At 36.5% G+C, this 23,813-nt stretch overlaps 1 protein-coding gene across 1 annotated transcript in view; it reads left to right on the top strand.

Annotated features, from left to right (window-relative positions):
* Window positions 1-23,813, top strand: part of ADGRV1 (adhesion G protein-coupled receptor V1) — a gene marked incomplete at both ends in the record, with an annotated part of 282,764 nt that overhangs the window by 109,925 nt on the left and 149,026 nt on the right. Inside the window, 8 exons of the mRNA XM_082336231.1 lie at window positions 874-1,045; window positions 3,661-3,903; window positions 6,351-6,758; window positions 7,761-7,945; window positions 9,148-9,397; window positions 9,576-9,715; window positions 11,347-11,507; window positions 14,038-14,138. Coding sequence (XP_082192357.1) covers window positions 874-1,045; window positions 3,661-3,903; window positions 6,351-6,758; window positions 7,761-7,945; window positions 9,148-9,397; window positions 9,576-9,715; window positions 11,347-11,507; window positions 14,038-14,138 — 1,660 coding nt within the window. The remainder of the gene's footprint in view (window positions 1-873; window positions 1,046-3,660; window positions 3,904-6,350; window positions 6,759-7,760; window positions 7,946-9,147; window positions 9,398-9,575; window positions 9,716-11,346; window positions 11,508-14,037; window positions 14,139-23,813) is intronic.

Raw genomic sequence — 23,813 nt, forward strand, 5'->3', positions numbered from 1 at the left:
GCAGGCAACAGCTGATTCAAGTGCTCTTCTCATACACTGTAATATGCTGTGTTGAATCACATAAGCTGCTGTTAGTGCAAGAGATTATTATAGAGTTTTATAATAAATCTTTGCCTTTCAGCTCCTTTAATAACTTCCCAGAATTTGGCAAATGGGCTTTTAAGTTGTCAGTGTGATTAGGTCTGTCACTGTACTGTTATAAAACAGAAATGGAAAAAACAAATATTTCCCAACTTATACCATAAGGCAGCAAGTGTGAAATTTTTGCTTAAGGTATTTACACTGCTAAAGGTGTAATTCAAATTCTCATGTCCCTGTGTAATATAAGTAGGTGTGAATACTAAAATGAGAAATTAAGAAGATACCGAAGTGTCAACTCTATGTTTATGTCTTCACTCATGCAGATACTGTGTTTTTTCTAATTAACACATACATACATTGTGCATTTATGTGTACTTTAAACAAATATGCTCAAGCACTCAAAGTTCCATAAACTTATAGGAAATCCAAATTCTGCCTGCCTTTCCAGGCAAATGGTTACTATAGTATTAAGGAAAGTACTTGGGCACATCCCTGTCTTCCAAGTACCAGTATCTCTTATTCACCTAATCTTATGTTTTCTGAAACAAACATTGAGTAGAATCTAGGTGCCCATAATTGCTTTATTTTCTTCCTGTGTTACTTTTTAGTAATGTAAACAGGTTTTTAGAGGAAGGAATTTAAGTAAAAAGAGAAAATTTTTCATCTTAAGTCAGTTGGTTCCCTAGTGACAAGTTTTGAATATTAACAAAAAAAGTTACCTCTGTGGTTTATGCTTCCTAAAGCAATAGTGCTCTCCTTCAGTACATGTATACTCTTTTGATTTGCTTATAGGGCTTTTGAAGATGTGAAGATATTTTGGCGTGTGACCTTTAATAAAACAGCTGTTGTCCTTCTGAAGGATGGCATGAACTTAGAAAACGAACTTGTATCTGTGCTGGGAGCCACTACCTGCATGGCAGGTCAAACAATATGCAACATCTCCATTGAAATAAAACCTGATAATGTAAGTAATTATTGCTCATTTATGTACAGCACTATGATGTTGAATTGCGATTTATCAAGATGAAAAAACCTCTCTGATCGAGAGTAAGTGATGCATAGGACACAATTTGAAGATGGTAACTTGATAGCTGCTCAGTTCTTCTGCAAACACGTTTATTTACAGGCTTGTACTACTTCCATTGTGACTGGTAAAAATTTGTGAAGGAGATGAGTATTTAGTTTGAAGAGTAAATTGCAGATCTCAGATTTTTATAGAACAATAAGGAAAAAAGAATGGAGTTATTTCAGTGAGATGCATATACATATACTGGACTCTTATCCTTAACATAGTAAATTTTTCATCTATCAAAGCACTTCTTAGGGTGGTTTATGGAAACCATGCCCTGTAAGTAATAACATCTCATTCAACAAAAAAAACTTTTGCAACTTGTGCATAATTTTGCATGCCTAAATCTAGCACAATGATCTGTGAAAACTCTACTCAATCATAAAGCCGCATAAGAATTTCTGAGTGTCTAAAAATCTGTTGCTGTGCACATCCAGCTTGTGAGTAGAGAAGTTCAATTTATCGGCCATCATCCACTAAAGCCATTTCACATTTGTCAGTTCGGTATGCCTAAGAGCCTTGAGAGGCCCAGCTGGCACTCAAAAATGCAGATGTCACTGAATTAACACAAAGCACAGCATTCAGTCATTTGTCTTGAAAAGAGAAGGAAAAAATAATTTGTGTGAGCACCTAGTAGTTAGAGTAGTCACTTAAGAAAGGAAGCATTAATGTTTGTCATTCTTTCAGAGCGGAGAGTTTGAAACTTTCCAAGGAGTTATCCTGACAGCCAGGCTGGTGGCAAAGCTGAGGCCTGGGGAATGGAAAAGATCAAAATAAGAAGGTTTCCATGGTTTTTCTGACTACATTCTAGACAATAATGCAAGATGTAGGATGTGCGAAATAGTGATTTCCCACTAGGGAACATATTGCATTCTCTTAGTTCAGTAAGATGGCCATTTTCCTTCTTCATCTTCAGATGTTTTTACATTACAGACCCAATGAATAAAATATATACATGAGTGGGACACAGGCTGCCTTGCTGAATAAACTGGGATTTTGAACCTGTTTAGTCCACAGGAGTGATATCATTATTTAATGACAGCAGTGCAGCAGCTGCAGAGATATGTGGTTGTACCACATGAAGCACAAGCATGTGCCACTCTAACAGGTGCTAATGGAAGCCTAAAGTTCCCTATAGCATTCCAGTGAATTTGTGCCTGTCATAAATTAATCAAGATCATTCCATTTAAAGAATTGCTTAACAACAACTCAAAAATATATGCTATTTAGCCCCCCAAATTTTTCCTAATTCTTCTTCCAGTTCTTCTTCCATAAGATAGCTTATAAACTAGCAACAAATACATTATGAAATTATGATGTTATAAATACATTCAATAAATATTTTACATTTTTATGGCATATGGTATGACATATTCTAGCTTTTGGAAGGTTTTACTTAGTCAGCTATACTGACTTTGTTAGCTAACAGCTGAATCCTGCTTTCCTAGAATTTCCAAAAATACAGAGCTGAAACAAAAAGCTATGTTTACTAATAAAAAAGTTGTCATCAATGATCGTGGTTTTTTTGTAATGCTATTGTCTTGTAAAGAACTAATTTTTTTGTAAGTTGGCTGATTCACAAGTGCATGTAATAGGTACAAATAACATTTCCATTTTTTTTCTGGAATCTTAGTAATCAGATGTCTATTTCTAAACCTGTTATGTTTATATTGTATGTACAAAATCAAAGATGAGGCAGCATGTCATATTGTAATTTAATATTGCTACCTTATTTTCAATAAACAAGCATTAAGAATGTAAGAATTGACTACACTAATTCTTTGACATATGAACACTAAAATTCAATAGCCTGTTTTTCCAGATTGACAGATTTCTCTGTGTCTTAACCTCACAAAATTCTATCAGATAGTGTCTCTAAGCTTTGGGATTTTCGATAATTTCAGTTAAGTGTTCAAGTCTACTGAGATTTACTTGTAAAAACTTGCATAAACACGTTAGTGTTTAAACACTAAGGCTGTATGTAAAATATTGTTCAGAACTTTACCAGAGTTCAGTACTTGCATAAAGTCAAGTTAATTAATTGCAGTTTCAAAACTGGATACGTAGACTTTTAAGCAGTTTTTCCACAGGTGACTAGGTGTGTTTATGCCCGTTTGTAAGGCAAAAAGAAAATGAAAGAGCAAATTCCTCACAAGATGTACATCTATGTAAATCCATAGTCCGGAATATGGAGCTCTTGGAGAGTTTACTGTTATGTATTATGGCAAATTTACAGCCACAGTACATGTAGTATATAAATAGCTGTTTTATTGCAACAAGTTCCATGAGAAAACCTGAGACTTCATTATTGTACATGACAGAGTGGTGCCTGTTGCAATATTATTGTTAGGATATACTTCACTGTGCTTATTGCACATTTCAGGAAGCACGCTTGTGGTAAGTGTTAGTACAGGTAATCCATTGCGCATACAAAATAATACATACATTTTAAAAAGCTGAAACTAATTAGTAGATCTTATAATGATATGAAAATCATCCCTCATTTACAGGTACCTGAATTTGAAACATATTTTTTTGTTGAGCTGTATGCTGTAAGCACGGGAGCTGCATTGAACAGCAGTGCCAGATTTGCTTTTATAACAGTCCTTGAAAGTGATGCTCCTCGTGGCTTAGTATATTTTGCTGTGGGATCTCGTTTTGCTGTGGCTCACAGGAAGACAACTTTAATCAGTTTGCAAGTGCTTAGAGATTCTAGTACATCAGTAACCACAATGGTTAGCTACAGCTTGCAGGTAAGATTTTTATTATTATTTTGATAATTTAACTTATATTTAGTATTATGTTTATCATTGAATCATTGTTCATTCTCTAAAGTAAATGTGACGGTACTTTTAGCATTCTTTCAGGAAACAGTCAAACATTTGCTGGGCCCATATGGTCTAGCTTCTTTGGTTTTCTGTTAGTAAAAAGACCTTGTCTTCATTGCATCGTCAAGCGTGATTTTGCTCATAGTACCTCCCAGTAACCTCAAAGACTATGGTCCGTCAGGCATTAAATATATTTCTTTCTTTGTTCTAAGGTTGTTATGAGACTCCAATTTTTGAGGCTTCTTTCTCTGAAATTAACCTTTTATCATGATGGGTATGACTACAAGATTCAGATACCAATAAACTTGCTGTGTTAGGTCACAACTTTATTAATACACAGAGCACACTAAGGAAAAGAGAAAGAGAAGTTTCATCAAATTTTATTCTATGATGTTCTTGAAGTACTAAACTTGAAAATTGTTCCTCTGATTGAAAATCTTATGTGCTGTAGTCAATTTTATCATCCCCATTCATTTTTGTTATGTTTACAGCTGTAACACCAGACCCTTCTAACTGTTGACCCTTTTATCTCTAAATGAGTACCTCATTATTATTGACAGATGATGAAGATTCTCCTTTAGCAGAAGTAACACAGCTGCAAAAACATGATTCCCTCCACTTCCTTATAATTGTGCCTCCAACATCAGGGCACAGGCTGCAAGAGGGATTCCTCTAAGTTTGCCATCACATTGGAATAGTGCTTAGTCTGATCTACCTTGAATATGCGGAATTTTACACCTAAAAGCATTATTTTGGGGGAGGGCTGTTATAACAAGGCATTGTGTGACCAGTGTACTTCCATCTCCCTTTATTATAAAAGGCTTTTCATTCTATTGTTATATTGCATGCATATGTATTTTAATTTCATAGGATTATGTGGTATTTCCATGCATTTATTATACAGTAGCTGGCCAGTGTTTTAGTTAGATTGTATGGTAAGAAATTTTCACATTCTTTCCAGCCAAGAGTTCATTATAATTTAGCTGTTAAATGGAGAAGAAATTGCTACGATCCAGTGTATATTTAGGCTAAAATATAGGGGGCAATTCCTTATCTGTTTGTATTTTTTATATAATAACCCTTTGGACATTTTTAGGTTTTGAGGGTGCATGGCCAAGTACCAAAGTATTGGTACTATTGGTACCTGTAAAATAAGAGGTCACGGCAGACAGGAAGCATGAGGTGCTAACTGGAAACAGATGTTTATCTCATTCCTACAAAGGTTTCTTAAATATTGTTATTGTCACTAGTGCTTTTATTACCACTTATTTCCCTGTTTCCTGATTCTCAATTGGAAGGGATAAACAAAAGGAAACTTCTCAATGGAATTTGCACAGATGATATGATCATGTTCTAGAGCAATTCTGAACAGATACACACTACACTGATTTACAACATTCTCCTGCAAACTCAAAAAATGTCTGATTTATTCCATAAGTAAACTTTATTAGTTAAAGCTAAATGTTTTCAAAAGGGGTCTAGTATTTCACAAATAAAAATCCTTGTTTTTTACAGTAGGAGACCTTTTCAAGATTACTTAAGAGTCAGTATACAATCTGTACTTATTAAATGAAGAGATACTATTGAAAAATCATACATTTGAATAATAGCTCAGAATGTTAGTTTCCACTTAAGGAAAGTTTATTATATTTATTATAATATCAAGGTTATGGCAACTGACAAAAAGAGCAAGAATGTGAAGAATGAAACAGTATCTGCAAACCTCATGGAAGGTAAAAATAGTGCTGCTTCACAGGGAAATGAGGCCATATAGCATTCCTAGATAAGTTCATCTGTCTGCCTTGCATGTGTATTCTATAGTGTTTGCTTTGCCTTTGGACCTAAATGGATTGTTCTTTTAAGTATTTGTACTGGGACTGAAAATATCATGAATTGATATTAGTTTGGGCACAGATTTCTAAAACCTTTGCTTGGCTTTTGTTTAGTTTTTATGTATCTGTAATTCCTGCCTGTACCCTGAATTGAGGGACTTCATGCTGCAGACATAAACTTACATCAACCCCTCTGGAATTCACCCTACAAATGTGCTAACATTTCTGTAATACCTGTTCACCCAGAAAAGCTTTGTGATTTTTTTTTCTGGAAAAGAAAGAGAGGGATCCTGGTTACTATTGACAATATATATAATTCTTCCCCTAAATTGTCACTAACCACAAGTGACAGATTGCTATTTCAGGGAGATATTTCATTTTATGTAACTGTTATATCATTCTTAACTGCATTTTGAAAAGAGACTTCTTTTTTACACATTTAAATTTTACCTATTTAAAATATGTGTGTTCTACAGCAACTGGTTTTGAACAATTGTATCTATCATAATGTTACCTAAAACTCTTTTGGTTTGTTTTAAGGAGCTACAAAAACCTGAACCTATTGGTCGGACCTTCATATTTCCAGCTGTGGCAGGACAAGATTTTGCCAGATCTGAAGGTTTATTGACTTTTGAACCTGGACAGAGAAATACATTTCTGGATGTGACGCTGACTCCAAAGACAGGATCTTTAAACCCATTTCCTAAACGTTTCCAGGTTGTAGTTTCTAATCCCACAGGCGGTGCCAGAGTAGATGACATGTATGGTATTGCTAATGTCACCATTGTCTCAGATTTGGAATCCTTGCCAGTTTGGGGGCTGATTGATCAGCTGCATCAGCCTCTTGATGACACCATTTTACACAGAGTCCTCCAGAATCTGAATGTCAAAGTGGCTACGGAAACCACAGAAGAGCAGCTTACTGCTGTGATGCATATAATAGATAAGGTAAACCTTTTCTGCTCTTTCTTGAATGACCAATGACTTTAGTAAGAGTATAATAACACGTAGGCCTGTGATGAGATCAAGGTTAGCACCCACAGGAGTGACTCGGGTGCACAGACTGCAAAGATAAGAATGGAAATTGTGAAGTCCCACAATCAGGGAAGAAGTTTGTCTGCCACTATTTAGGATAGTAGCAGAAAATCAAAAATCAAATAGGTTGAAAAGAGCAACCAGTATTAATTTCACATATGTACCTATAGCTCAAGACTTTCTGCTGTGCAAAATTTTCCCTATGGTGCCATACTTTCATAGGGCTTATTATGGTTTTGTGATTCTCAGGCCACATCTTTGTTGGTTTCAGCCCTGGCATAAGAGTGTAAGGCCCAAGGTTTACTCGTATCTTCACAGGTAACTGCAGTCAGCACACAAGCAAGTCATACCAGAGCCAGCTGGAGTCTGCTGCACTCTTAACCAGGCACGCAGCTTGTCTTTTTTCCTGCAGTAGCTTTGGGAATCGGGTTGGCAGGGAAGCTTAGCATTGTAGCATTCCACTAAATTCTATGAAAACTCTGGGACTAGTTTTATGGCTTTCTGGCTCTGCTGGGCTTGTGGACTAATGCACAGGAGCTGGAAAATATTGAAATACGTAGACACAAAGCAGTATAACAATATTCATGAACAACAATTCATTTGTGTGTTGCCATTTTGACACAGAAAACAGAGAAAATAATGTCAAAAAATCTCAGGGCTCAACAATCTTTGATTTGTGAAAGAATAAAAAATGCCACATAGTTTCTTTAATAATCAAATCCCTATTAGTAAGCATATCTTTATGTAGTTTTGACATAGACTGCACCTCATGCCTTGGCAGCGGTGATTGGAAGGTGGAAAAAATATTCTGAACCTTCAGAATGAACATTGGGATAAAATGTTCATTTTATGAGGAAATGTAATAAGCAGACTTCTGTGCATAAAATGCTGTTTGATTTCTTCTCCTCTTATTAGGTTGCAGGTGTAGGTGAAAAACAGTTACTCACTGATAAAAGTAGAAGTCTTTTCTATGAGATACTCTGTGCTCTGGCTAGCCCAAAACGCGAGGACACACGAGGATATAGTGTGCTTGCTGAGGTCACCGAGAAGTTTGCTTTTTCCCTGTTGACTGGGATAACATGTGGATCACCAGGAGAAAGGTTAGTAAACTTGAGTTCATAATATGTTTTGGAAATACATGACAACTTATCAATACAGTAAAAATTTAAATGACATTTTTAGAAAGAGGGACTTGTCTAACATCTAATATGTTGCATATATGAAAATGTGTTGCACTGTCACAATCTTATGAAGCACTATCTTGGCACTATGAGCTGGTGTCACAAATAACTGGTACACAGATACGGGATAGCTGTGGGAGTAGGAGTCAGGAGATCTGGGATGTATTAATTCACATTTAGCTCAAATACTGCCTGGAAAAGGATTCATTAATCTTACTAAAAAAATAATATGTAATTGGCATGATGGAGAGCAATGTTCTAAGACTTAGAGAATAAGAAACCCAAAATTTCTACTGGCATTTTGTAATTTCTGTGTGCTTGGTTTTGCTCACTTGAATATTATTCAAAAATTTTTAAAAGCTACTCATAGTTTTTAGATGTAGTTTCAAATTGCTAGTTTTGTCTGCAAGTGCATTATACCCTGTGGTCGGGCTAATGGGCAGGGGAAATAGGTGACTGCAGAAATAGATAACATGCTTTTATCAGACAGACGATGTTAAACAGTGGGTTTCTCCCACTGTGAGTCTATTAAGCAACTGGTAGATGAATTTAGAAAAAAAAACAAACTTGTTTTTCCCTCAGAAAATCAGCATGGTTTAGATTTCTATCTCACTTCTTTTGGAGATGTAACTTTTCTTGCCATTTCCTAAGTCGTAGGGCGTATGAAGCCCATCTCAGCCAAAAGACAGCAAATAGCATATCAGCACTCACCTGAACAGTGTCCAGAACTTGAAAGTTCAAATTGTTTATTCCAAGTTTTTTTGCATCATCTGTTGAGAATAAGAAGTAAAGCAAGATCATCCATTTTAATGCCTCTCCTTCTTGTAGAGTCATCTCTACATCAAGTTATACAGATGAGTATTATCATAACCTAGTTTACCATGGAGGGGTTTTGGTTGCAGAGAGCAAAACCCAGAGGGGAAATGGAGAAGCTGAAGTATACAATAATTCAGCCCCTCTTTTTCCAGAGAAACTGAAACTGTCTGTCTGTTAAATGTCATAAAGCCTAAAAATGATGGAGCAATAAAGTATTAATTACAAATACACCTTAGAGTCATTCTGTGAAGAACAGCGAAAGCTCAATTCCACTTACCAGTCCTATTGCTTTTCCATTTCAACAGAGGTAAAAATATCCTTGACAGCTGCCCATACATTTCAATAATGGCTCACAAGTGGTTTCCTCAGCAAATCAATGGACACAGATTTGATGGAAAGGATGGGGATTCTATTCAAGTACCTGAACATTTACTAGAGGTCTCTGTTGTATTATCGCCTCCTCAAGAAGAGAGCTGTGAATCTGTACAGTTCACAGAATACAGCAGTCAGCAGTGGTTCTTTACTGGAGATAAAGAACTTGCCCTGAAGAACAAGGTTTGAAGATAATGCAATTTATTTTTTCAAGAAATTAGTTTAATTTAGATATTGCTCAAAACACCTTAAATGTATTTAACATAATGTGAACATTTTTGTGTGTGTCTCTGATTAAAATGAGCACTGACTGTTGAATTTTAATATTAAATTTGTGTTTACTTTGTGTGTGTTGTTTCAGGTTTTTTCTATGAGTTTGAAGGGTCGGAGTTCACACCCTTTGAAAGACAGCAATGAAGTCATTTATCGGATTTATGCTACAGGAAATCGAATTCTTCCACAAAAGTCTCTATGTCTCCTCTGGAATCAAGCTGCTGAAAGGTTATTTTATTAATCTGTTTAGTTTTCCAGTTTCTACTGTGCACCTGTGCATTTGTCTAAGATGTGATAACTCCGATGAGATCATTTGCAAGTATAAAATTGATCCATTTCCTATCTGTCTTTTTTCCTTAACTTTTCTGGCCTTTGTACCAGCACATAAAACTTTCCATATAATAAAATGTGTAGTTATTTTACCTCAGACATTTCTCAGACTTCTACTCTTGACTTTTTTCACCAAAATACCATTTAGATTATGTAATGATGTGTTAGGCAACACTGACAGGCCATAAATCCCAGAGCTGCATCTCTTCATGAATATTAATGACTTTGCAATCTTTACAATTGTTATCAAACAACACTTCAAGTCCATTCTTACAAAAGAAAAAATTAAACTGCATCTCTGGTATTGCTTCAAGTCACTGGCTCAGAATGTTCCTAATTTGCTAATATCTGTTCTTTTCTTTGGGTCTGTGAAAGACACTGTGTAAGTGAACCAAAAAACCTGGCAAGAGCCAGACTAGAGATTTATCTAGACCAGTATCCTGTCTCCAGTAGTGGCTAAAAGTAAATGCCCAGGGAAGAGTAAGATCAGGACAAGCATAAGTAGTAGTTCCCCTAATACTATACTCTTCAGTGACTCTGTGAGCTAATTCCATACCCCAAATGATTTGTCTACCACAAATTTTGTCTAGTCTTTCCTTGTACCATCCAGAATTTTAGCACGTCTTTTGACAATGATCTCTATAGGGCTATTTCTTTTTGACAGAAAAGCCATCTCCTGTTGTTTTTTTTTAATATTGCTGCTACTAGCTTAAGTTGATGTCTCCTGGTTTTTAGAAGAAATGGTGAACTGCTGATCATTTTCCATTGTTGTTGCTACTCATACCATTGCAAACCATGGAATAAAGTTTTCTGTGTATGCTCTTCAATGCCCCATTATTTGAACACAAAGTATAAGTTAATTTGGAGAGAATTATGTTCTATATCCTGCTGAGATCTAGTTGGTTTAGATATGATTTCATTAGACTGACTAGATTATATCAGTCTGTCACTGATGTAAACTATTTCTCTTCAGAAAGGAGATGCAGCAGAATTTACCTGTATGCTCTCTTTTTATGTAGACATTATATCACAGAGCAGATGTGATTTCCACTAGAAATGGCTTAGGATGTCACCTGTCCTTTTTCAAAATGAGTTCAGCAATACTGAAATAAAACACAAAATGAATTTTAGTTTCAAAACAACAAATAGTAGTATAAAATGAAGTGTTCTCCACAATGGGGTAAGGTATTGTGCAAGTTAAGTAACAAACTATTTGAAAAGTCAGACAGACCTGTAAATCTTGCAGAAGTTTTAAAAACATGGACACAAAAAATTCTCTAGTGGAAAAAAATGTTCATTATCATAAATTTACAAATTTTTTAATCATAAAAGTAAAAAAAGCTATAAACAATATTTTAATTTCATATATATATGCTATTCTGAGAACTGCACCTGAAAGATTATACAAAACAACTATGTGATAGTTTAGAAAACCTGGTATTTCAGAGATACAACAACAATTTTCAAGCCTGCTTACCATATAAATTACAGAAGTCCATTTCTAACTTTGTGAATCTTTTGGTTTGCAGCTGGCTGTCAGATAGCGGGTTCTGCAAAGTGGTGGATGACACGTCAGACTATGTGGAATGCTCTTGTTCTCATATGTCCATTTATGCAGTTTATGCCCAAACAGATAACTTGTCTTCATACAATGAAGCTTTTTTCTCTTCTGGATTCATCTGCATTTCAGGTCAGTTGATTTAAGACAGTTTTCTCATTAATAACAACTGACGACCAGTAAGACTAATTGATTTTTAATGATTTTAGTAACTGATGACAATCTTTTTATTTGGAGTGGTATTGGAGGAATGTTAACGAACTTCATGGTATTAAAGTTGCCATCTGGTCTGATATTTGCACACTGACAAATTTGCCACTGAGAAAAAGTCCAGCAAAGAAATATATGTCCTTATGGTGTTTTATTGAACCATACAAAAGAGAAATATATCATTCATTTGGGGGAAGAAACTTGAAAATCCTAAATTCACCTGTGTCTCTAGCAGCAGTACAGTTGTCCTCTTTGTCAAATTTTTCAGACACTTTTCTACCTAGCCTGAAATGTCTTTGACGATTTTAGTTGACAATTTACACTCAGAAGTGATAACTTGAGGAAGATAGATTCCATATCACATGTGTAGAGCTCCATTACACTCTGCTGCCTATGTGGTGCCTAACATCTTGGGAGAAGCCCAAGAGTGTAACCTATGAGGATCATGACTCACTTCATTGACAGCCACGATAGCATTTGCAGAAGTTCCAAAATGTCAGACAGGAAGTAGGAGATCTAAGTTTTAAACTCCACTTGGCTTCTGAAGGACATGGAAATTGTACCTTTCACACTGCAGTCAGTTCACTATTATGTTGCAGGCAATCCTGGATGAAAGTAAATTCTTCTTCTTGTGTTGACAAGCATTTTGCAAGCAGGAACCTAAGAGTAACAGGGTCACTAAGTGAACATGCTAAAGGGATTCTTAGTCTAACCTTAAGGCACTTAAATGGGGTTTTGGGTCTGCTCCTTGTGAGGTTTATGAATTCTATACTAGATCATCACCGTATGAGTAACAAAAAGAGTGCAAGCATCTAAATCCCCTGTTTATCACCTCCCAGATAACTGCCCTAGCAGACTGAAGTTAGGCTCCTTAATTGTTTTAAAACCTCAGCTATAAAAAAGAAGACAAAGAAAGAGAAGAAGACCCTCTAGATTTCACCAACTTCATACAAGTTGATTCTTCTATTTAACAATAATGAAAGAATTTTTTAGCAGATAAAAATAAGCAGATTTTAAAATACTGTTAAGCTTCTAACTTAGATTGTGTTGGTGAAAGTAGAAAAAAAAGACAAACTATAATAAACAGATGTAATTACTGGTTTACAGAAAAAAAAAGTAAACTGATGAGACAAATATGCCATAAAATGCAAAATGCTATAGAAACTGAAGAAAAAAGCAATACAAAGTAAGCCAGTATGCTGTAGAAACTGAAGCTAAGAGAAATATTTTGCTGAACTGGAAGCAATAAAGAACTACAGGTCCTTGTTCAGCACTAGTTGTTTACTATAGTCACGTGTCATAAGAATGTATTTTTAAAATTAGAACAGTTTAGCCTGGTTAAGGGTTTGTCTTGAATATAACTGCAATGCCTTTCAGCTTCTTTGGCTGGTTGAAGGTGTTTTCTTATGTGATTATATATATTTAAATCTAGTGATTAACAAATTGCTTCAGATTTAAGAGCTACAAGGATATTATTTATTTCTCTAACATCTCCATCTAGGTGTGAAGAATAAAAAAAAAAAAAAAAGAAAAAAAAAGAAAAAAAGAAAAATAGCACAGTAGAGTGAAATAGCATATTGTTATTGCCAATGTTTTCTTATGTAGCTAGTTGTATAAATATCAGTAGCTAATTTTTGAAAGGTTTAGAAATAATTCTTTCTGCAATGATTTATTTAATTCATATTTTACAAATACTTGGAATTGAGCAATCAGTCTGTCTCAAGAAAGAATAAAAGATCTGCCTTAAGTATCCAAATTCCTGCCTTTCTTGGGGTGTGGAAGTGCACAAGCAATTAACTCTACATGAGCTTTAGCAGTGTTTTCCTTAATGGCTCATCTTTCCCAGGGTCCTTCTTCCAAGAACTAGTTACTGGTAGGTAAGGGGCCCTTCCCATTTCTGTTCTGTCCATGTTCACAATGAATTAGTGAAATTAAAAGTGGTGTTATTCTGTCTGAGTACTGCTGTAATAGATTTCTATGCTGAACACAGATGAAATAGGAGACTGGCATTTAGAAGGTTATAACTGTCTCCTAAAGAAATGCTACCCAGCTGGAGGCAATTTTTTATTTACTTGTTTCTAAAAGCATTTTTGGATGTGGTATTATGAATGCTGAAGAGCTACGTTTACTTTATATTTAGCTGTTATGACAATCATCCATATCATGCCGAAATTAAAAAAAAACTTTGCAAAAATGACTTGTTTACATTATGCAATTATTTTAGCTCCCAAGCCTATGAAATAGTTAAACAGATGTTAGTACTTCAGTAACAAATTAATGAGTGATCCCAGTGTGAACCAAAGTGAACATATTCTCTCTGTAAGGTTTGGGTTTTTTTTTGGTTTTTAATGATCTGCACCTTCAAGAGATCCAGCATTGTTGTTCTTATCTAACATAGTTTATTGGCCTAAGCTTTAAATTTCCTTTTTTTGTTTTTGTTGTTTCTGTGTAGGTTTCACTTTGGCTATTATCTCCCACCTTTTCTGCACCAGGTGTGCAATGTTTGCGGCTAAACTTCTCACTCACATGATGGTTGCTTGTTTGGGTACTCAGGTAAGAAAAAAGGCTGAATTCTCTGAGTGTAAATTAAGTACATCTTTACTTTCCTTTTTCTCGCTTCCATGGCCATGTCTGAACAGACCTCCTTTTCTTTTCCATGGTGTAAACGTTATTGGAAAATGTAAAATGTCAACATATGATACTTATAATTAATCCAATATTCATATCCTACGTTGAGAATTCAATTGAAATTCTACATTTTCTGAAAATATTTACAGAAAACTGATGGATGATATAGCTAAATGAGAAAATGGTCCTGTATGTGGAATAATAAATGTTTTGATGATGGGGTATATAATTGAGACAAAAGAGTTCCATCATTAACATCATTAGGTATTAAATAGATTAATGCCAGTAATCATAAATTCTCTGGGAAAGGTTTACTTTGAGTAGTAGACGATGAAAGCTCTTTTACCCTCTAGTATTTGTAGAAAGATATAGTTATGAAAAATTTAAATAATAAAAGAGAATAAACTGTAGAAAGTCTTCCTAGTTCTCTCATACTGGTTCAAATAGTAGGTAATGGAATGTCAGCAGACTGAAGGAGCATATAAAAGGAGAATATGTCTCTCTGTCCTATAAAATATAACTTCCTCAACTTTGGTACGTCTGGTGAAATAGAAAGCTATGAATAACCTCAAGTATCTTAGAATGACTTTATGGAAAGATTCCTTAAGAAGGAGATTTTGTGTATATTTTTAATGCTATAAAGGTGATGTAAATACAAATTTAAATATATGCTGAAGGCAGGGAAGCTGAGAGAATTTAAGCGTATTAGCAGGCAGGTACTTAGAGGAATATGTCATATCAGGGAAATACCTGTAGATAATTGAAACAGCCCTGCGTTACCTGTAAAAATTTAGCAACTGGCATACTTCTCAGAAAAGCTTTTGTATACTGCTATGGTTAGTATATCATTTTATTCATGTTACCTCATGATATAGTTCTTTGTTGTACAATGGAGTGCATTGATAATGTTCATCACACAACTGGACTTAAAATAGAAGGAGCAGGAAAGGTCCTTACAGCACTTCTGGAGACCACTGGATACCAGCAGGTTCCTTGCGTCTTAGGGCGGAAAAGTATTTTGATGTCTCAGTTCTTGATTTTTGAAACACATACTTAATGTTTTTTAATAGTTCTGTGTAGTTACACGGAAAGCTAATTTGTTCCTGGGACCTGTAATGTGCATTGGTTACTAGCGTACAAATGTGGAGACTTAATTTGGCACACATAGCTCGTAACACAGGTAAGGGCTTGAATACGGTAATGTGTCAAGATAATATAACACAAGACTAGTGAGAGCTTTGCAGCACATTTTACAGTCTAATGATAAATTTTGCAAAAGCTTCTTCTACTTTTCCTTTGCAGTGAATGTTGAATTGTCTGTGTTCCCAGAACTGTTTGATATTTTGCATATAATGGAACTATCCTTATCCATGTTGCATTCTTTCTATCTCCAATACTTTTCCATTTCTTTGACAATGCGTTGCATTTCCAGTACAGAGAAACTTGTTTCTTTTTGCAGTTAGTTTCTTTTTCACAGAAGTCTTTTGTTTTTTTTCTATAAGGACTCCTTATCAGGTCTTTCGTACCCATTCAAACATCTTAATTTACACACAGAATCACACAGGATGGTTGGGGTTGAAGGGATCTCTAGAGGTCATCTTGTCCAGCCCCCCTGCTCAAGCAGGGACACTTAGAGCCGGTTGCCTAGGACCATGTCTAGACAGCTTTTGAATATTCTTGAAGATTAAGTCTCCACAAGCTCCCTGGGAAACCTGTTCCAGTGCTTGGTCACCCTCACAGTGGAAAAGTGTTTCCTGGTGTTGAGGGAGGTGCCTATGCTTCAGTTTGTGCCTGTTGCCTCTGGTCCTGTCACTGGGCACCAGTGAACAGAGCCCGGCTCTGTCTTCCATGCATCCTCCCTACAGATATTGATACATTTTGATAAAATCCCCCTGATCCTTCTCTTCTTCAGGCTGAACAGTCCCAGATCTCTCAGCTTTTCCTCAGAGGACAGGTGCTCCATCCCTTACTTATCTTGGTGGCCCTTCACTGCACTCTGTCCACTATGTCCCTGTCTCTCTTGTACTGGGGAGCCCAGAACTGGACACAGGAGTCCAGGTGCGGCCACACCAGTGCTGAGCAGAGGAGAAGGATCACCTGCCTCAACCTGCTGGCAATGCTCTCCCTAATGCAGCCCAGGATACCATCAGCCTTTTCTCTACAAGGGCACATTGCTGGTTCCTGTTCAATTTAGTGTCCACAAGCACGCCCAGGGCCTTTTCTACCAAGCTGTTTTTCAACTGGGTGGCCTTGAGCGTATACTGGTGCATTCATTCAAGCAAAGTTAGTTTTGCTATTTTGACGCTAAAAAAGTCAAAAATCATATAATCATAGAATCGTTTACATTGGAAAAGAGCCCTAAGATCATCAAGTCCAAACGTTAACCTAACACTGTCAAGTCCACCCCTAAACCATGTACCTAAGCGCCACATTTACACATCTTTTAAATATCTCCAGTGATGGCGACTCAGCATTTCTCTTAATTCCATTGCATAGGTTTAGACCTATTGAGTAATTTTGTTTGGAAGCCACTTCTGAAAATTTTCTGGTTTAAACCCCTGCTCAAAGCAAGCCCAACTTAGGTCAGCTTGCTCAGGACCCTGTCCAGTTGAATTCTGAGCATCTTCAACAATGGAGATCCCACAAGCTCTCTGGGCAAACTGATCCAATGTTTGACTACCCATTTGGAAAAGTGTCTCCCAATATCTAGTTTAAATTTAATTTGTGGCAACTTATATCCGTTGTCTCTCATGCTGTCAGTATGCATCTGGAAGAAGAGTTCGGTTCCCTCATTTCTAGGCATTTCTATGAGATAATTTATAATAGTGATAAGATTTACCCCTCCCACACTTTTAGGACTGAAGAGCCCCAGGTCATCTGTATATTTTGTGGTCGAAATATCTTGGTGGACCATGACTGAACTTGCTCCAGTGTGTCAGTCTCCTTCCTGTAGTGGAGATCCCAGTTGTGTCCAGATGTGGTCACACAAGTGCTGGAATAGAAGGGAAGAATCACTTCCCTTCACTTTTTTTTTTTTCTAATGTAAGGCAAACAGCAATACTAGGGAGCTTTGCAACAAGGCATACAGCTGACTCAAGGTCAACTTGCCATCCACTGGAAACCCAGGTCGACTTCTGCAGGTCTGCTGCCTTGCCATGTGGCCTCAACCTGTGCTGTTACATGGTGTTACTCTGTCACCAGCTGTATGACATTGCATTTGCCTTTGTTGAACGTTGTCAGAAGTCAGCCCATGTTTCTAACCTGTTGAGTTTTCTTTAAACAACAGCTTTACGAATCACCTGCACCCAGATTTTTGGGTCCTCCTCAAACTTCCAGTGTGGCCCTCTGCCCCATCATCTGTGCCCAGATGCTTTAAGTAGTATCAGCAGCTGTATCTTGACTCCTGAGGAGCGGTGCTAGTAACCAGGCTCCAGCCAGACTTCATACTGTTGATCACAACCCTTCAAGCCTCGTGGTACAGACAATTTTCCACTCACTTTATAATACATCTAACCAAAGCATGTCTCAGCATTTTAATGATAATACTGTGAACACCACAGAAACCATATCAAAGACCTTGCTAAAGTTAAGATAAACAACATTTGCTGCACTTGCCTAAGCTGGTCATCTCCTTATGGAAGGAGGTTGGGTTAGTCAGGCATGATTTTCCCTTCATAAATCTATGACAGCTATTCTCAGCCACCATCCTGTCCTTGTGCTAGGTATACCTTCCAGCAGGATATGTGCTATAACTGCCCTGGGGACTGCAGTCAGTCTCTTTGGTGTGTAGTTCAGAGGTCTTTTTTCCAGCAATTTAATGATTCATCTCTTTGCCTAGAAGTTGATCAGAAGGAAGGACAAATAAAAAAAACCTGATGCCTCACCTGTACAAGAAGCACTGTTAAACATGGTATTAAAGGGTCATTTTCATAACTGTCTATATCTAAGATGAAGAGTTGGGGCCTAACTGCAAGTTCAAAGTTCTCAAACCCCCAAAATAAGTCATATTTCAAATAGTATCCCAGATCAGATTTTGTTGCACTCTGAGGCATTGTTTGTGTGACTTGCCCTGGTTCTTAGCTTTGGTCTTGTTATTTCATGAGATATCTTTATCATCTTTAGAGTTACTTAGCTGCATTCACTAACTACTCTGAATCTGGCATCAGTATTTGCACAGGACTTTATAGAAACTTTCGACTAGAGATGCTACTCAGTCTGAGAATTGTGTATTTATTTCTGAAGATATCTTGACCATGATTTCCATGATTTACTGATAGAATTTTCATTCCAGGCCTTATCAAGCTGCTAAACTCCTGTTTTTCCATTCTCAGGCCAGTGCTGGAGCTGCTTTTCTGTAAAGTAAACATCCTGCTGTCACACATACGCTTGCCAAAGAATTTATAGCCAGATCAGGTACAGCTATGGGAAATATTTCACTTGAATGGCATATTCAATTGAAATTCAGTTTTCATGAAAGTAGTCTAAGTAAGTCGTCAACTTGTCTCCAAAATGCGTATGGAAGAACCTAAAAAGCTTTTTAAAGCTTGACCTAAAAGGGAACTAAAATAAAAAGTTGCTGCATTTTCTATTAAATGTGTCTTTATTTAACTTTTACATTTTAAATATCACTTTTAAATTTTCATATACTGATATGTAAGCCTATTGTCAATAGTATGCCTAGCATTTTTTATCTGCTGACAATTCCAGGTTTCAAATAATATCTCTATTGTAATCTCATAGGTTTCTTCTCAAGGTTGGGCAGGAGCACAGGCATGGGCATGCGCATGTCTGGAGACCAGCTCAGGTAGAGACTGATGGCCCAGGGCTGAGCTTAAATAGAGCTGCTGGGCCTAGGAGCAGAGAGTGTAGGTGGAAACTCCAGCTGGGACTGGTCAGGACCATTAAGGTTTATTAGCACACACAATGCCCTGACATAAATGCAGCTTCTCTCATTTTTATGTTGCTCTCTATTAAGCATTTTAAGCATGAAGGGAGGGTTTGAATGTCTTTGTTTTTCAATCTTTCTTCTCATAAGTAAGATAAATTTTGAGAGTTACTAAAACTATATATAAACTATCTGAAAGATGTGTACTTCATGGGTGGAGAAAAGCAGGAATCATTAATGCAGGAAAAGATTACAGAAGGTAACAGATTAAGATAGAAAGGATTTTCTGCTAAGGTATAAGACTATAAAAATGCCATTATTGCCTTTCCTTCTTCATGTACAAAAGTAATACTGAGAAGTCAGGTGTCTCTGGCTACTGGAATACTGCGCTCAATTCTAGCTGCTGAAGGACTTCAAAAGTGAGAAAGTTAACTTCAGCTTGGGCCCACAGGCTTTTCTGTCTGCTCACTTTTTTTTGTTTAAATACACTGCATTTAAACTTTTATATGAAATACTGATCTGTACAGAATAATTCTTAAGAACAGTTCCATGTGGTGTATAAATATAGTAATTTAGTTTAATTACAGAGAATAGTTAGAATTAATTATTTAGAATGGTTCTAAGTCCTTCTGTTATTCATCTTCAACCCCTAAAATCCATGGCTCTCCTGATCTCTTTTCCTTTTGCCATACAATTATTCTGCAAGTTCAGAACAAAACTTTGGAAAGAGGATTTTAGCGGTGTAACTGCTTAGTCAATTAGGTAGCTTGGAGAGGAAGTAAAGACAGCTTGGCAGCAGCTGTTGATGAAAAGAAAGTGGCTTTAAGGCAGAGTGAATAGCGAAGGAATATGTTTGACAAGAGTGAACTGAACTACTGTGCTAGCTGCTCTGAACAGCTGAAGGAAAATCTTTATACAGTTACTTGTGTTGTGATATGTTGGCATATGTTCTGCCTAGAGAGAACTAGCCTGATTAGGAAGCCTAAGTTTAACAGAAAACTCTAAACAGAAGATGTTTGTACAGCTATACCCACCTACAAGTATTTGGACAGCATACGTATGATTAAGTATTTACAATACAATCAAAAGTTTTGTGATTTTGCTAACCAATGACTTATAAGAGGAGTTATTTAAGACAGTTTTAACTGAGAATTTATTATATGAAAATCAGCACTTAATAATACCTGGTTTAAATACAAGGAAAATGTTAGTACTTTGCATTTTTATCAGTAATATTTACGCAGTAGTAGACACTGGCTTTGTACCTATTAGATCTCAAACCATTCTAGAGAATGAAGGAAGCTGGTGTTTCTGTGTGCAGTTATATTTTTACCAGAAAGAAAATGTAAGAATCTTTTCAGGTTACCTCACCTGTTTTATACATATGTGAATAATTAATTTTCCTCTAATATCTGCACAGCATGTTTATTAGGCTTGTAGTATTTTTTTTCCAGTTGCTACCAGTGCACTAATTACTATTATCTGTAGATGGCAGTCAAACCTTTTCAGCACATTGCCCAGAAATTTCTTCTTCCAAGGCTGTGTCTGCTTTGTGGTTGCTCACAATAGTTCGTTACTCTGTCAGTGATGGGGAATGGTGATTCACAATATTCGACCCTCATTTCATTCTCAGTGTGTCTAGAGCTTCCAGTGTTAATGGAGCATTTGTAAAGCATTCAAGAATGCATGTTTCATCAAGTGGTTGGTGAAACTGATTGGAAAGACATGAAAGGCTAGATATTTCTAAAACATTTTTATTCCTTTCCATTCTGATATTTACTCAAAGAATCATGATGTCTCCAATAAACATTATTTCTTGAATCATTAGTTAGTCATATTATTTTGTTTGTTCGTTTAACCAACATGTTATAAGTTCATGCAACAATACCTTAAATGCACAAGGGAAAAAATTACTGGGCTGAGATTTTCAGTTTTGGAGTAAATTTAGGTGAAGATTTGTGTATTTGAAAAATTAAAGTATAATGAGAACATACTTCACAGTGTCTCAATACAGTCATACTGATCAATAAAATTCTTCTTTTCAAAAAACTATAAACCTAGATTACAATCTTAGTAGGAGCATTGCTTATGGCTCCCATGCTTTGCCTGGGAATTCCCAGGCAGGAACACATGAATAAGCCCTTTGTACATGGCTTGTGCATGTATACTCAGCTTGATGCATCTTGTCCACATTAAATTTCAGTGTGGATGCAGAGGCCATTTCCACAGCACATGCTGAGTATTGCAAATGACATGAACATGTGCTAAGTTCTCCATTTAGATTTTCTGTGTGTGCACTGCTGAGCTGCTCTGTGTATGTGCATTAGCTATTTCTCTGGAATACTTGAACATTCCCAATCTGTTTACACCAATAACTGTGTACAAATGGCCTGCTATTCTTCTGGCCAGTAACGCAAAATTAAAGTCTAACGGTCAAATAGAAAAAAAGGCATATGGGGAACTGTGTCATCCTACTTTTGTCAAACAATGAGTGTATATTTTCTAATTTAACCAGTCCTCAAGCTACTTAGCATCATCATCCATCACTGTAATATCTGTAATAATTACCAAGCTGGCAAGCCAAATTTATCTTACCATTGGCTTTGATAGAAATGAATGATGAAGAATTATACTTACTGTGTTTAACTGTTTGAAAGCTGTGCGTTATTCAAACTGAGAAGAAATACAAACATACATGTCAGTTATGTTTTTTAAGAAGAAATTGTGCAAACAATCCTAGTTTAAAAAATTGTTAAATGTTTATTTGAAAATTATAAGCTGCAGCCTTGGTAGAATTGTTGTATTATTATTTGGACTTACTCAGATTTGGAGGAAGATAGAAAACACAGTTCTGCCAGAATTAAGATATATTTTAAAGATGTGATGAAATCTCCAAGAGGTGACGAAGGAGCAGGGTATGAATGAATGATCATAGAGCCTGTAGCTTCTGCCACTGTATAAAAGTGAAACTTCTGCTTTAACTGTGAAATGTTGCTTCTGCTGTATTGTTGTTAACTATTGTTGTTCCTCTTCTCTTCCAAACTAGGGGAATTCTCACTTTCCCCCTTCCTAATCAAAACCCAAAAGAAATTGTCATATATACCTGGATAGGGGGAGTTTGCAAAGCATGTTCCAGAATGAGGTGGGTAGCGTGATCCTCTGTACCATCCACCACAGGGGCAGCTCGTGCCAGAGTGGTTGAGTGCCTGCCTCTCTCCTGGCAGTAGAGAGAAGGCTTCATGTCAATTCAGTCCTCCTTTATGGCTACCCTGCACTTTTTAGGCAGCTGATGGGAAATACTAATTAAAGGGCTGTTTCTGAAGAAGCTTAGTGCAGAGCTTCATTAAACTCCTTGTCCATATGAAATATGAAACTCCTAGGGAATAAGAAACAACAAATATTTTTATGCATTATTATGGAGTTAGAGCCCAGTTGCCCAGAGTGAGGGGATTTGCTTTATAAAACCTAATTTTCTTTTAGGACAACTAGGCCTGAGATTTCCTTGCTCTGATTTCCTTGCTGTAACCTGATGGCAGTAAATAATACTGAATGTGGTACCATCGGCCCTTCATGAAGCTGAGCAACCCATAAGGTTTGAGAGGGCACAGAGGAAACAAAAGAAAACTGGACTCAGTCATCCAGAATTAGTGCCCACTCTAGAAATTCAGCTCCACGTTAAAGTGTTTTTATCCTGTTACTCTTCAATGTGTAATGTTTCAGTAAGAAAAATGATGACTAGTAGGTAGTCTTCTTCTACCCTTAAGGTCAGCGTTCCTGTCTTTAGGATAATAATGCCTAAAAATTCTCATTTAGAAAAGGACAGATTCTACAGGTGTTATGTACAATGGAAAATGGATTTCCACTTCTGTTAGAGGAATATTGTAACTTATTCAATAAAACTGGACATTCTTTGTATTTTGGATTATTTGGTGTCATTAAAGAACCTTTCTCAAATAAGTACTCAGCCATTAACTCCCTAGATGGGATATCATAATGGCTAGATTTCTTAAGGACACTATGCAATCTCTCTGTCCCTGCACAACTTGTGTTAAGACAATTGTGAAATATTCCATTCATCCTGGGATAAGTGAAGTTTCCATAGGATGGGGAGATTTTCCTGCTAAGCCTTTTAATGTCACATTTCCTAATAAAGGAAGACAGCCCTCCTGGTAATCATTTGATCTCCCAGGAATAAATAAGTAAGTATTCTTGGAAGTCCTGCTTACATTATTTCCACAGAAGCTGGGGTCAAACTCAAGAATCAGCATTAGGCTTCAGTTGATACCACATGATTTACTTAGTTGATCAAATATAAGAATGACAATTATGTTTTCCAGCAACTTTGTCTGTACATATGTAATATAATGGTGAGGACGGACTGTTACAATAAAACAACAAGCAGTTCGTTACCCTGATCATCTAAATGTCATGTGAGGAAGTGGAAAGAGTAGCTTACCCACAGGGACATTATTGCAGCATCTTTCCTTTTATTCCAGTAGAGGGAGTCATTTTGCCTATGGAGTTCCATCAGCTGTCAAATTGCTGTGGCTCTGAGAGGCTTGATATAAACATGATGACATCTGCAGATACTTAAAGCTGAAGCTCAGGCAAAAGTAAAAGGCAATGCACATGCTATAAGAGCAGATCTTTAAGGTCTCAATCTAGAAAGTGTGCAGATGTAGAAGCAGCTGAAATACCTCTATGCTGTGGAAAGA

Source organism: Platalea leucorodia (genome assembly GCF_965183815.1).
Source record: "Platalea leucorodia genome assembly, chromosome: Z".
In the NCBI taxonomy this organism is placed as follows: domain Eukaryota; kingdom Metazoa; phylum Chordata; class Aves; order Pelecaniformes; family Threskiornithidae; genus Platalea; species Platalea leucorodia.